Source organism: Oncorhynchus tshawytscha, linkage group LG08 (assembly GCF_018296145.1).
Source record: "Oncorhynchus tshawytscha isolate Ot180627B linkage group LG08, Otsh_v2.0, whole genome shotgun sequence".
In the NCBI taxonomy this organism is placed as follows: Eukaryota; Metazoa; Chordata; class Actinopteri; order Salmoniformes; family Salmonidae; genus Oncorhynchus; species Oncorhynchus tshawytscha.
Window position 1 is genome coordinate 72,472,220 of NC_056436.1, and position 14,737 is coordinate 72,486,956.

General features: G+C 42.3%; 1 protein-coding gene across 5 annotated transcripts in view; it reads left to right on the forward strand.

Moving 5' to 3' along the window:
• Positions 1–14,140, forward strand: part of mtus1a (microtubule associated tumor suppressor 1a) — a 58,542-nt gene extending 44,402 nt beyond the window's left edge. For all 5 annotated transcript variants that reach the window (XM_024428857.2, XM_024428858.2, XM_024428859.2 and 2 more), the window contains 8 exons: positions 314–380; positions 6,761–6,975; positions 8,215–8,320; positions 8,459–8,532; positions 8,627–8,722; positions 11,936–12,052; positions 12,172–12,269; positions 12,394–14,140. In XM_024428857.2, coding sequence (XP_024284625.1) covers positions 314–380; positions 6,761–6,975; positions 8,215–8,320; positions 8,459–8,532; positions 8,627–8,722; positions 11,936–12,052; positions 12,172–12,269; positions 12,394–12,658 — 1,038 coding nt within the window. In that variant the 3' untranslated portion in view covers positions 12,659–14,140. The remainder of the gene's footprint in view (positions 1–313; positions 381–6,760; positions 6,976–8,214; positions 8,321–8,458; positions 8,533–8,626; positions 8,723–11,935; positions 12,053–12,171; positions 12,270–12,393) is intronic.
• Positions 14,141–14,737: the final 597 nt, after the last annotated feature.

Here is a 14,737-nt window from a genome sequence, read left to right on the forward strand (position 1 = left end):
AGGAGCAATATAACTGTGCTATTTGGCTCAATATCCTGTTAATGAAATGAAGTTGAGATGGAGAGGTCTTGTACACTAATTAAGCTGTTACTGTCATTGGATTTATCCCAGAAGTGCTTGTCATGAATCAACAATATGCGTCTGTGTGCATCTAAAATGACCGTATAGTATTCGAAAGGATATTGAATTGAAAGCTGTTATACGAATTAAATTTTTTAGGTTCTTCTTACTGAACTGTGTGTGTGTGTGGGGCTCAAGCCTGTTGCAGTGTGCCAGCGAACCAATGACCACTAACAGTGTGTTTGTTTCCCAGCATGATGAGGTCATTAAGCAGCGCAGGGACCTGTCCCAGGAACTGATGACCTTGAAGGGAGAGCTCGGTAAGTAAGGTCACCACAGAGACTAACCTTACCGCTTCGGGGCTAACTTTCCCCTGGGTACAGATCTAGAATCAGCTTCTCTTCCCTCAATCCTAACCTTAACCATTAGTGGTAGAAATTATACACTGACCCAAGATCAGTGTCTAGGGGACACGTCAATACTTCACTACGTTTACTTAAGCTATCACTACGGCTAACATTAAACAGATAGGGCTCAATCCTACTTTGTTTTGTTTGTGCAGCTATTATTTGTTAGAGCACTTAGCACTAGGCTCAGACCCAACCCTTAGCACTAGGCTCAGACCCAACCCTTAGCACTTTTGTGACTATCTTTTGGAGAAAAAAACATTGCTGCCATGACTGAGTGTAATAAGCAGCTTAAGTCTGTCACAAGCACAAACAGTGGCAGTGTCATCAGACAGTTCTTCTATTGCATGTATTCCCTTTGCCTCTTATCTGCCCTGTAATTAGATTCTCCCACTCCTTCCCTGGTTAATTTGTTCTGTCCTCCACCGAGGAGAGGATGGGACACACAGAACCGACGTAGTATAGAAGTGTGTGTCTGCTTTATTAGCCCCGGCTTCTGTTCTGAGTGTCTCTGATGCAGCATGTTCCCTTGAGGGTTCTTTAGGTTGGTGTCTGGCCTCCATAGGGGCTGTTAGCGTTAGCAGCCGGCCCCCATAGAGGCTGTTAGCAGCCGGCCCCCATAGAGGCTGTTAGCAGCCGGCCCCCATAGAGGCTGTTAGCAGCCGGCCCCCATAAAAAAAAATCAATGAAATGTTGATTGGGGGGTTTCCCTGGATCATAAAATACCTCCTGATAAGTATTGTTGTGGACTTAGAAAATCTAATTTAGTTGTTTTTCTATAAAGAAACATGAGATTTTTTAGTCAAACTGTGGGGAAATCCAAAACCTGGAACAACTAAACTGAGCTCTGAATTGGTCCGATGTTCCAGTGCTCTGTGTGTTCCTGTCTGGGGAGACTGAGGTGATCATGACGTCATGCTAAACCTTGTAGGCAGACCAGCTCCCCATACCCGTGGGCACTATTGTCTATTGTGGTTTGGAAAGTTAGGATTATTGAGATTAATCAAATGTGTATAATGTACTTGTTGTTCTCTGTAAATATTTTATTGCGCTTCACAGCAATCTTTTTTTGCGTTTCCATGTGAACTTTTTTTTTCTCACCTTTTTGTGTCCAACAGTTTGCAGCCCTGTATTAAGTCTATCTGTTCTGTTCCTGTGGGGCTGCAAGGGTCTGACTGGGGGATAATGTGGCTCCACCCCTCCCTCCATGTTGGTGGTCAGACAACGTACCTCAGCCTTGGGACCAGCACATGACTCCCCTTCCCATTAAGCCCAGTGTATCAGCTTCTAATAGATAAGACCCCCAGACAGTTCTACAGACAGACCCACTGGGGTTGTTGGGACATGGTAGTACTGTACAGGGGGAGGGGAGGAAGGCAAAGACCACAAGGCATTTATCCTGAGCCCAACACTTGCCGTCAGTGATTCCGTCCCAAATGGCACCCTATTTCCTATATAGTGCACTACTTTTGACTAGAGCCCTGTATAGGCCCTGGGAATAGGGTATACTTTACCCCATCCCTCAGACAGTATTCTGCATAGCCAGTATGGGCTTGCTCCCCCAATGATGTCACCACTCCACTCACAGCAGCTGGCTAATTATAGTGTACTGCATTGTCTGTTTGGGCCACCTCCAGTTTCATGACATGACATACTATCCTTTCATATTAACTCTTCACCAATATAAATTACAAGTGCTTCATTTTTTTCATTGGGGCACATTCAAAGCCATCACCCTGACAAGAATCCAAGACCAGTAACTTTTAGATATGGCTTTTACAGTGTGTTTTAGTGTGATGAATTTAGCCTGACTCCTATGACCATATCCCCTGTTATACTTCATGCCTGTGGAGTGTAGGGCTCAACCTGATGTGTTTGTTTGGGCTCTGTCCCTGTAGGTCTGGGGTTCTATTTCTTCTCACTCCCACACTTTTGATATGATGCTATATATTACACTTAGACATTTTTATCATTTAAAAATATTTAACGCACCTGTTGGAAAGAGTCAAAGTAAATGGATACTATATAAATATTTTATGTGCGTAAGCCATTTGTTACTTTTTTTTACACAAAATAGTTACCTCAGAGTATTGCTTCATTACCATCACTCTGAACAAAATGAACAATTATAGTGGTAAGTCAACATTTTATTTTCAAATCACAAAAGAACTGCGAAGTGAAAGTGGAGAACAAGGATATGACATGGAGAGTATCATATCTCCACCTCCAAGAAATGTCACTTTGAATATTGCTTATACTGCGTCATTACCGCAACGTCAGTAAAACAAAAAAACATTTCTTACATTTTAGGCATTTAGCAGATGCTCTAATCCAAAGCGATTTAGAGTAGTGAGTGCATTCATTTTCATATTTTTTTTCCAAACTGGTCCCCCCATGGTAATCGAACCAACAACATTGGCTTTGCAAGCGCCGTGCTCTACCAACTGAGCCAATTCATCTAGATTGTCCTCTATTTGAAATTATATATCTCATTATGTTGTGGTTGGAATTAACAAATGATGGCTGATTCTACTAACCAAGTAAACCTTGTGGCCTGGCAGTGAAATCCCAAAATGTGGCAATTGCCATAACCACAACAAAATGTCGGTAATGACTATTTCCAGGTTATTACCAGAAGTAGCTTATTTTTCAATGGGAATACCCCTGCTTAATACTGCTTATCAAATTATATTTTACTTTCTTTATAGCAATCAACGATAATCCATTTCCAACCACTTATTTTTAACTAGTCCAATTTACTATCACCTCCACAATGTACACATACAGTTGAAGTCGGAAGTTTACATACACTTAGGTTGGAGTCATTAAAACTCGTTTTTCAACCACTCCACAAATTTCTTGTTGACAAACTATAGTTTTGGCAGGTCTGTTGTGTCAAGCACAAAGTACATGTCCTAAGTAATTTTTTCAACAATTATTTACAGACCGATTATTTCACTTATAAATCATTGTATCACAATTCCAGTGGGTCAGAAGTTTACATACACTATGTTGACTGTGCCTTTAAACAGCTTGGAAAATTCCAGAAAATGTCATGGCTTTAGAATTTTCTGATAGGCTAATTGACGTCATTTGAGTCAATTGGAGGTGTACCTGAGGCCTTGAAATGCATCCAATCTTCAAACAGTGACTCTTTGCTTGACGACATGGGGAAATCAAAAGAAATCAGCCAAGACTTCAGAAAACAAATTGTAGACCTCCACAAATCTGGTTCATCCTTGGGAGCAATTTCCAAATGCCTGAAGGTACCACGTTCATACAATAGTACGCAAGTACAAACACCATGGGACCACGCAGCCGTCATACCGCTCAGGAAGGGGACGCGTTCTGTCTCCAAGAGATGAACGTACTTTGGTGCGAAAAGTGCAAATCAATCCCAGAACAACAGAAAAGGACCTTGTGAAGATGCTGGAGGAAACCGGTACAAAAGTATCTATATCCACAGTAAAACAAGTCCTATATCGACATAACTTGAAAGGCCTCTCAGCAAGGAAGAAGCCACTGCTCCAAAACCTAAAAAAGCCAGACTACGGTTTGCAACTGCACATAGGGACAAAGATTGTACTTTTTGGAGAAATGTCCTCTGGTCTGATGAAACAAAAATAGAACTGTTTGGCCATAATGACCATCGTTATGTTTGGAGGAAAAAGGGGGAGGCTTCCAAGCTGAAGAGCACCATCCCAACCGTGAAGCACGGGGGTGGCAGCATCATGTTGTGGGGGTGCTTTGTTGCAGGAGGGCTGGTGCACTTCACAAAATAGATGGCATTGACCCCAAGCATACTTCCAAAGTTGGGGCAAAATGGCTTAAGTAACAAAGTCAAGGTATTGGAGTGGCCATCACAAAGCCCTGACCTCATTTGTATAGAAAATGTATGGGCAGAACTGAAAAAGCGTGTGTGAGTAAGGAGGCCTACAAGCCTGACTCAGTTACACCAGCTCTGTCAGGAGCAATGGGCCTAAATTCACCCAACTTATTGTGGGAAGCTTGTGGAAGGCTACCCGGAACGTTTGACCCAAGTTAAACAATTTAAATGCAATGCTACCAAATACTAATTGAGTGGATGTAAAACTTCTGACCCACTGGGAATGTGATGAAAGAAATAAAAGCTGAAATAAATAATTCTCTATTATTCTGACATTTCACATTCTTAAAATAAAGTGGTGATCCTAACTGACCTAAGACAGGGAATTTTTACTAGGATTAAATGTCAGGAATTGAGAAACTGAGTTTAAATGTATTTGGCTAAGGTATATGTAAACTTCTGACTTCAATTGTACTTCAAGTGTAACGCACTTGTTCCCAATATACTGTAACTACTGGAAAAAGGATAAACGTATAACAATTTCAACTAAATTGCATTGTTGATGGTAGCCTCCATGCAGGTATACAATCACAGCCAGTGCAGGCCAGTATTTATTGTTTAAGGAATTTAAATAATTATTTCTTAATGTGGTAGTATCCTATAGACGGATAAACCAAATATTCCAAAAACCCATTCTGTTTTAATCTAAAATAGAATGCTAAAGATGTTTTGTGAAAATCGAGTAAAATCTAATTTTGTGTGATTTTAAAAAATGCCAACGGTGCCCATAGTTACAGAATCACGAGAGCCAGTTCCCTGGCTCCCGAGATTAAAATATACCATCTGTGTAACAACCACAGCCTCACTTGTCAGGGTCCCCTATCCTAGACATGTCTTTTCTGTACTGTAGGCTGGAGCTGGTTCTTTACATTTGATTTATGTTTAGCTGTTTGTCTCATCGGGTAGAAACCTTCTGCTTGGCATTTTTGCCTGAGACGTAGTTCTAGAAGGACGACATGGCTGACAGGTACACATGATCAAGAACCTCAAATTCCCCTTTGTCCTGAAACTTTCACTTCCCCAATCCTTTTACCGTGTGAATCCCATCTAATCACTAGAGTGAACATGTCTTGTTTTATGAAGGTTGCCATAGAGCTCCTATTGTAAATCTAGGAAGGTTGCCACCATTAAACATATTGCATAAGAAGATTCATATTCTGACACGTGCCTGCAGAAGGGCACCAAGCATAGAATTAGAATCATTTCTATTGCACCAACAGCTGGAAGTAGCCTTTAATACCCATCCATCCCTGCCCACTTGTAAATCAAGAGCTATTGAGCTATTATGTTCATACTGGTAGGATTGTGTGTCAGGAATCAACCTCCATATGTATGTCACCTGCTACACATAGAGACAGTAGATACTACCCTGTTGTACACAGCTGCCACTCATGTCATCGCCAGCCAACGTAAATCCTCACGGGCTGGCAAGGCCAACTGCTGGGCATCACACTGGCACTGGCATCTGTTCTGTCTATACCAGGAATGTGGCACAGCACGCAAGGGCCCACCAGAGCCATGTGTCTGTTGCTTAGTTTATATTAGTGTCTCCCAACTCCAGTCCTCCCGTACCCCCAACAGCATGTACATTGTGTTAGACAGTAGAAACAGCAGCATGTCCATGTTCAAACTGTAAAGCTGGTGTACTGTTCTACTGTAGCAGACATATGTTGCAAGTAGGACAGAAGTGAGTCAATATTTAAAAAATACCAAGGACATGACACTGATTTCAGACAATTGTGAAAATGTGTTTTTTATAACTCATGGGTATGTCTTTGTAGTGCCAATAAGGCAGTGTGCTCTGTAGTCAGCCAGAGGCGGGCACTGGGTAAGGCAGTGTGCTCTGTAGTCAGCCAGAGGAGGGCACTGGGTAAGGCAGTGTGCTCTGTAGTCAGCCAGAGGCGGGCACTGGGTTATCTTTTATTTTTTTATATGTATATATTTTTTTATAAATGCGTTTGCCTTTCCAATGCTGTATGTCATAACATGAGCCTCGAGTTTTGCTGAACAGTTGTTCCCAAAGTGTTTACTTGTCCCTGTGCACGCAGGGTGAATTTCAATACTCTTATTTCCCCTTTCTCAGAACTGACCATTTCTGATGTCCTTACCGTCATTGACATTTTTATTTATTTAATCTTTAAATAAACATCCATGAAATGTCACATTGAAAAATGTAAATAAAGAAATCCAATAAGCACAACTAAGAGATTGCAGGCACACATGACTTTGGGAGTCTCAGTGCTGAACCCACTAGCCTTCTCAGCCCCTTTGTTAGACTGTTAGATTGTTTATCTAATGCTGTTCTTCTTTGATAAGATATGAGACAAACACATTTCCCGTTAGAAAATACAGTTTCACAAAACTAAATGATTTCCCCTCTGCTGTGGATCCTACTGGCACCCTGCAGTGAACTCGGCCCGCTCGTGTGAGTTGTTGGAGCGGGAGAAGGATGAGGTGTGTGGGGCATTGGAGGGCGTGCTCCAGACGATGCAGGAGCAGCACCACACAGAGCTGGCCCAGCTGGAGGAGAGGCTCAGGGTGTTCTACCAGGCCGAGTGGGACAAGATCCACCTGACCTACCAGGAGGAGGCAGACCGGTGCAAGGCCCTCATGGAGCAGCAGGTACATTAAAGCTACTGTACGCATCCCTAATGGAACCCTATTCCCTATATAGTGCACTACTTTTTTTTACCAGAGCCCTATGAGATTTGGTCAAAAGTAGTGCACTACAAAGGGATTGGGGTGCCATTTGGGACGTTGAAAGAGTGCCAATAGGCTAAACGTGGCTCTGTTCCTCCTTTTTACTGGAGAAGTCTGTTTATTTCAGATCAGTAAAAATGTAGAAGGGCTTGAGAGGATTGGAATGCACCCACAGTGTCAAGTCTTAATACAACTACACATGACACTGTTGTCACCCCAGTCTCTCAGGGCTCAGTCCTGTGTCTGTCTGTCTGACAATGAGAGAATTGTTTAGAGATTTGTTCATTCCTGACATGCACAATATCCATCAGTGTCCTTTGCAGTCATTCTGTTGAGTCATTCACAGAGCGTACTACTCAGCTAGATTCATTTCAAGGAAAATTGGTCACTGCAGAAAGTAGTCCACAAATCAGACCTGGGGCCATCTGTCGGGATACTGTCAGCGTGGAGCTGGTTTCATCCTGATGCTGAAGGTTGCTCTACTGATACTGACTGCACCCCAAATTACACACTGTTCCCTTTTATAGTGTGCTCATTTTGACCAAAGCCCTATGGACCCTAGTCAAAGTTGTGTACTTTAAAGGGAATAGTGTGCCATTTGGGGATGCATACTGTCTTACCCAAACTGACTCACTGAATAAAATTGAAATTCTATCCGTTTGGAATAAGTGTTTTTGGCAGTCTGTACTGTGTTGGTTTATTTGATCTTCATGAAAAGCCTTTAGGCCTTTAAACTAATGATCTATCCGTTACTATTGATGTGATGATTCATAATGCACCTGTTAAAGGGATACTTTGAGATTTTGGCAGTTAAGCCCTTTATCTGCTTCCCCAGAGTCGGCTAAACTCATGGATACCATTTTTAGGTCTCTGCATCCAGTATGAAGGAAGTTAAGAGCGTTTCATAAGCCAGCGTTAACTAGCGTTAGCGCAATGACTAAGTCTATGGTAAATGCTAGCAGTTACCATAGACTTACATTGCACTAGTTGACAATTGCATTAATGCTAGTTAGCAACTTCCTTAAAACTGCAAGCAGACACACATGGTATCCATGAGTTAATTTGACTCTGGGGAAATAGATGGTGGTAAAAGCTTTTTATACGTTGCTTTTGTTTTTGATTATGAATGTTCCTAAAACCATGTTCCTTCTCTTTTTGAAGATGACTGAGTTGAGAGCCAGCCACGATGCTGTGACGTTAGAGCTGGAGGCCAGCAACTCTGAACAGATCCAAGTGGTTAAACAGCAGTATGAAGAATCTCTAAAAGGTACATTCATCCTGTCATGTACACCGTTTGTCAATCTTAAGTTACAGCAAGGTAAATATCAGCAAAGCACGTGTTATTTTTTTAAACTGATTTTGACTGTCTTGCAATATAATTCTGTTAAACTGATCTCTCTAAAAGAGTTCCGTCAAGCTCATGAGCGGGAGCTGCAGACATTGGACAAAAAACTGAAGGAGGCTGAAGCCACTTTATCTGTAAGCTTCAGCTTCACATATCAAAATATATTCCAAGTTATTTTGTCTCAGGAGAGGTTAGGAGATCGTGTCCTCATGATGTGATGTTCCTCAGGGCCAGATTCAGGAGCTCATCGAGGAGAACACGACCCTGAACCACAGGATAAAGGCAGAGGAGGACCAGAGGAGGGAGCTGGCTGAGAGAAGTCAGGTACTGCCAACACGCAACACCCCTCACATTCACTCTTATCTTACGGCCCACTCCAATAACGTTCCAAGATAAGTGTTATTGACACTAGGCAACAGCACTGCCCTATCTCCCTCCATAATATAATGATGTGTCAGATATGCCATTTAGCAGACACCGTTGTCCAAAGCAACGTACAGTCATGCGTGTACATTTTACGTATGGGTGGCCCTGGTAATTGAACCCACAATACCAACTGAGGCATACAGGACCTCCAGTGTGTGTATATATATCGATAGTTTTCTATTTTTGTCTTTATTTCCTATATAGTGCACTCCTTCCAACCAGCGCCTCTGGTCAAAGCAGTGCATTATAAAGTGAATAGGGTGCCATTTCTGACACCACCCAAGAGTGCGTTGTTAAAATTAGGCTGCTGTCAGTCATAATCAGTATTGAGTGGGTGACCTTTTTCTTCTCAGCATTCTAACAATGCACATGAGGGGATTGAGATAAAGACCTCTGCACTACCCTTCCAGCCACACTGATAGACTAGAAATAGTCTGACAATAACTGCTAGCACCAACCCAGTGGTCCACTACCTGCTTGGGGCTGTGGGAGTCATGCTGTATAGTTAAAACACCACACGGTGTATAGTTTTACAACCTAGAATGACTTTAATTCTCCCCTGCTATGTGATTGAAGGCATTGACTATGTTTGAATAAGGCTGTTGTGGTGAAAGTATTACCGCCACACCGGCAGTCATGACCGAGTCATGGTAATCTCCTCTTATGCAGTCTGGACATGCATTAGTAGTACCCAACTCGCTAACGATCATCACGTTGCTATTGGCCTGGTACTCAGGGCTCTATTGTCGCTCTAACTACTATGACATCAACGCAAATACAATTGAAAATCACATCAAACACGTATCCAAACAGTTTCATGCTTTTAAAACTCACCTCACTGTGATTGATCAATTTGAAGAAAAGTTCAACAACAGGTTAAACTGAGTGTAAAACATGGCTGTTGTGGATGTTGTTTCAAAGCCTAATACAACGAAATAGACAGCACTTTATAAGGTGATGATTAATTCAAAACACTTATATGCAAAAACATGTAATAATGATTGTGCCGTTTATATACTGAACAAATAAAAAAACGCAACATTTAAAGTGTTGGTCCCAGAAATGTCCCATAAGCACAAAAAGCTTATTTCTCTAGAATTTTGTGCACAAATGTGCTTACATCCCTGTTAGTGATTATTTCTCCTTTGCCAAGATAATCCATCCACCTGACAGGTGTGGCAAATCAAGAAGCTGATTAAACAGCATGATCATTACACAGGTGTACCTTGTGCTGGGGGCAATAAAAGGCCACTCTAAAATGTGCTGTTTTGTCACGTAACACAAAGCCAAGTTCTGAGGGAGAGTGCAATTGGCATGCTGACTGCAGGAATGTCCACCGGAGCTGTTAGCTGACAATTTGAATGTTAATTTCTCTACCGTAAGCAGCCTCAAGTTTTTTTTGTGGAAAATTTGGCAGTATGTCCAACCGGCCTCAACGTGTAACCACGCCAGCCCAGGACCTCTACATCCGGCTTCTTCACCTGTGATATCATCTGAGACCAGCCACCTTGGACATCTGATGAAACTGAGGAGTATTTCTTTCTGTAATAAAGCCCTTTTGTGGGGGGGGGAAATGCATTCTGATTGGCTGGGTCAGCTCCCGAGGGGGTGGGCCTGGCACCCAAGTGGGTGTGCCTATGCCCTCCCAGGCCCACCTATGGCTGCGCCCTTGACCAGTCATGTGAAATCCATAGATTAGGGCCTAATGAATTTATTTCAGTTGACTGATTTCCTTATATGAGCTGTAACTCAGTAAAATAATTGACTTTGTTGCATGTTTATTTTTGTTCCATATACAATACATAGCCTACTGCATATTACACACAGCAGAAAAACATTAAACTGATTCAAGATGTCTTTGGCACATAATTGGCCTAGCCTATGCTCCAAAAATGGTACAAATTAGTGATCGCCTTTGAGTGTGGACTGTATTATTATGCATACTGGATGGACCTTATGCTATTCTCCAAACGTTCTATTCATGAGTCTGGGAGATAACTTATGGGCCTAGGCAATGCTGTTGGTTTATTGATTGTGCAGGACGACTTACAGTTAGCCTACAGTTATAGTGAATTTGTATTTTATTTTTATTAGCTTAGTAATAGAGCTTTTTCTTTGTATATAATTAATAGGCTGACATTACCTTTAGCTACAGAATATCTCACCACTATGCATTTCCATCTCTTTCTCTCTCTCCTTCAGTCCTTACTCCAGCGCGCAGAGTTGCTGTCAACAGTTTAATGAAAATATATAATTTTCCTGAACAGATTTAACTTTGTTTCACAAAATGACGCACTGGGTAGCTGCAGGAACAGCGTTGGAGAGCCCATGGCATACAGAGTTTGGGTGGAATATCACCTGTCGCGCAGTGAGGCTGCATGCTCCTTAAACAGTGATTGATGCTTGGAGTGAAATAACTGGAGTAGCCTTTCCTGCATAATAACTGAACACTGGAAATCAGTCTCCATTCCTATATGACTGGATACTTTTTAACCCTGCCCCTGTTCCTGACCATTTGATGGTGTATATTCAATTGATTTCTCAAATCCTGCGCACCTGCTCCAGAATGGGGAAAAATATACTTTACGTTTTCTTAAACAAAATTGAATGATATAATGTTTCTTTAGACCTGCCTACAATACATAATGGATGTATTGTGATGGTGTATAGTTTATTAGACTTTTTTTTAAATGTCGATGTTCCAAAGGCGTGCATCAGTGGCACGTATGCGACTTGTACGAGGGGAGGCCTGGAGATGCTAAACAAGGTTTATTTTAATTAACGGTCAATGTCATGACAGCCACAGCCCTATGTGTGGCATGTATGTTTTGCTAGGGCTTACACAGTGGGGTGTTTTTGTCACCTAGGTATGTTACCCTCTGTTGATTTGTTCATGGATTTAGGGTTGAATGAGTTATGGGAAGAGGTTAGCCTCATCTGGCATTATCACACTCATTCAGACCACCCTGTTCCAGAAGGACTCCCTGTATTTGGAGCAGGGGCTGGAGAGCCTCAGTGTGGTGCTGAATATCAAGAACAAACAGCTGCATGAACAGAACCACAAACTGATGCAGAACAGTGTTACTCACCCTCCTTTTTGTGCTGTTCCAGAAGGACTCCCACACCCTGTATCTGGAACAGGAACTGGAGAGCCTCAAGGTAGTGCTGGATATCAAGAACAAACAGCTGCACCAACAGGACCACAAACTGATGCAGATGGCCAAAATGGTGAGCACCATAGATACCACACCCACTCACTGTTAATGACATATAGTTCAGACATACATTTTAAGACCGAAGCTTTTTTGATTTAGTCTTGCATTTTTAATGTTTTGGATTTTTTGTAGACGGAGAAAAGTGTGAAGCTGGACGAATGCCTTAAAAAAGTCCAGCAGGAGAATGAGGATCTGAAAGCCCGCATGGACAGACATGCTGCTCTGTCGAGGTAAAACAACCGCTCCTTCTCTTACTCCTGTAGTCTTAAGTCAGCCTGGGAATGGTTGTCTAAAGGCTTCTATGTATCCGGGTGTTTTTTGCTCTCTAACTCCTGTCTTGACACCGCTTTCTAGACAACTGTCCACAGAGCAGGCGGTGCTGCAGGAGTCTCTCCACAAGGAATCAAAGGTGAACAAGCGTCTGTCTATGGAGAATGAGGAACTCATCTGGAAGCTGCACAATGGGGACCCAAGCAGCCCCCACAAGCTGTCCCCCACCTCCCCCTCCCACCATTCCCTCAGCCTCCAATCACCTCGCAGCTCTGCTGTCTTCACCAGCCCCATCCAATCACCTCGCAGCTCTGCCGTCTTCTCCAGCCCTCCAGTCTCACCCAGATAACAGCAGCCCACCGCTTCCAGGAAGCAGACTCTTTCTCTCCTCTGATTGGACTGGGTCCAGGAAGCAGCCTCTCTCGCTCCTTTCTGTTTGGACCCTCCGTACTTAAGAGCTATATTAGCTGACCGGGATTGCCGCATGTCATCCAGAGATGGCTACAATATCCCTGAATGGCTCTACTTTCTGTTGACACTTACTACAGATCAATGACTCTATGAGAAAAGACTGTTGCACAGAAGCACTTACTGAGTGAGACCGCCTCTTGTTCTTTCTGCCTTGTCTGATATTATAGGAAATCAGCCATAGGGTTAGGGTTATTATAGGAAATCAGCCATAGGGTTAGGGTTATTATAGGACATCAGAGGGTTAGGGTTATTATAGGACATCTCAGGACTATATAATGAGACACTATTTTTGTTACTCTTTCTCGTGGTCAGCAAAAGCGTGTTGCTGGTTTTCCCTCTGAAGACACACACCAGTGCTATGGGAAGGAGTGCTGTGGTGCTGGTGGCCAAAGGCAGACCTGTGTGTTGACTGACTGGGAATATGCTCTGCTCCTGTCTGTCATAATATTGCTATGAGAATCAGCACGGCTAGGAATCCAAAAATAACATTGAATCTCCTCCTTTGATTTGGAAATCAAACATGAATCCTGTAATCTGTATATTAATTGATGAAAATTAGGTAAACATAAACCCTTGTACAACACATACTACTCAATAACATTGTGTTCACTCCTCATAGATCATTCATGAATGCTTTCACTGCAGGAACTTCGCTTTCAGTGATGCATGCACCACATGCTTCATGCAATTGTCTTCATAAACTGGATATTAGCAATCATTTCCTGTGTTTTTAAAAGGTTAATGGCGTTTCCATGGTAATTAATGGGCGTCCTGCGCTTCCGAACTGTACTTTTTTCCCCCTGTTATTACCCGTCTACCGGTTATATAGACCTCTATCTGTTCAGTTCTACCGCTTATATAGACCTCTATCTGTTCAGTTCTACCGCTTATATAGACCTCTATCTGTTCAGTTCTACAGGTTATATAGATTTCTATCTGTTCAGTTCTACAGGTTATATAGATTTCTAACTGTTCAGTTCTACAAGTTATATAGACTTCTAACTGTTCATTTCTACAGGTTATATAGACCTCTAACTGTTCAGTTAGGTTTCCTGATGACTCAAAGCTGTGTTTTTAATGTTCGTTGGTTTGTTTGACCATGGGACCAATTCAAATAAATGTTTGCATGTTTGATGACCTGTTATCTAGCACCCCTCCCTCATCCAATCCTCCTACTACAGCTTTAAAATGGGGGGTCTTTACAAAGATGTCACTAAGGTTAAAATGCAAGAAGAAGCTAAGCGTGATGGACGTGTTTTGGATATGTCACAAATTAGTACCTGTTTGGATGTGGAGATTACTGGTGTTGAAAAAACTGTTTAATATATGCAATTAATAAAGTCCTATTATGAAATCTAAAGCAGATATATTTTTATGGTGATGTTTTCTGTTTCTTTCTTGGTTGGTAGATGAAACTCGATTTTGTGTACAATTACCTCAACACTGCTTAGCTCTGTATACTGAACAAAAATGTTAACGCAACAATTTCAATGATTTTACTGCGTTACAATTCATTCGGCCCTAATCTATGGATTTCAAATCGGTGGGCCTGGGAAGGCACAGGCCCACCCACTGGGCAGCCAATCAGAATGAGCTAAAAAGGCTTTATTGCAGACATACTCAGTTTCATCAGCTGTCTGGGTGGCTGGTCTCAGACGATCCCGCAGGTGAAGAAACTGGATGTGGAGGTCCAGGGCTGGTTGGACATGCTACCAAATTAAAATGCTGTTGTAAGTGGCTTATGGTAGAGAAATTAACATGAAATTCTCTGGCAACAGCTCGGGTGGCGGTTCCTGCACACTCTGTCAAAACTTGAGACATCTGTGGTATTGTGTTGTGACAAGTGGCCTTTTGTCCCCAGCACAAGGTGCACCTGTGTAATGAACATGCTGTTTAATCAGCTTCTTGATAAACCACACCTGTCAGGTGGATGGATTATCTTGGCAAAGGAGAAATG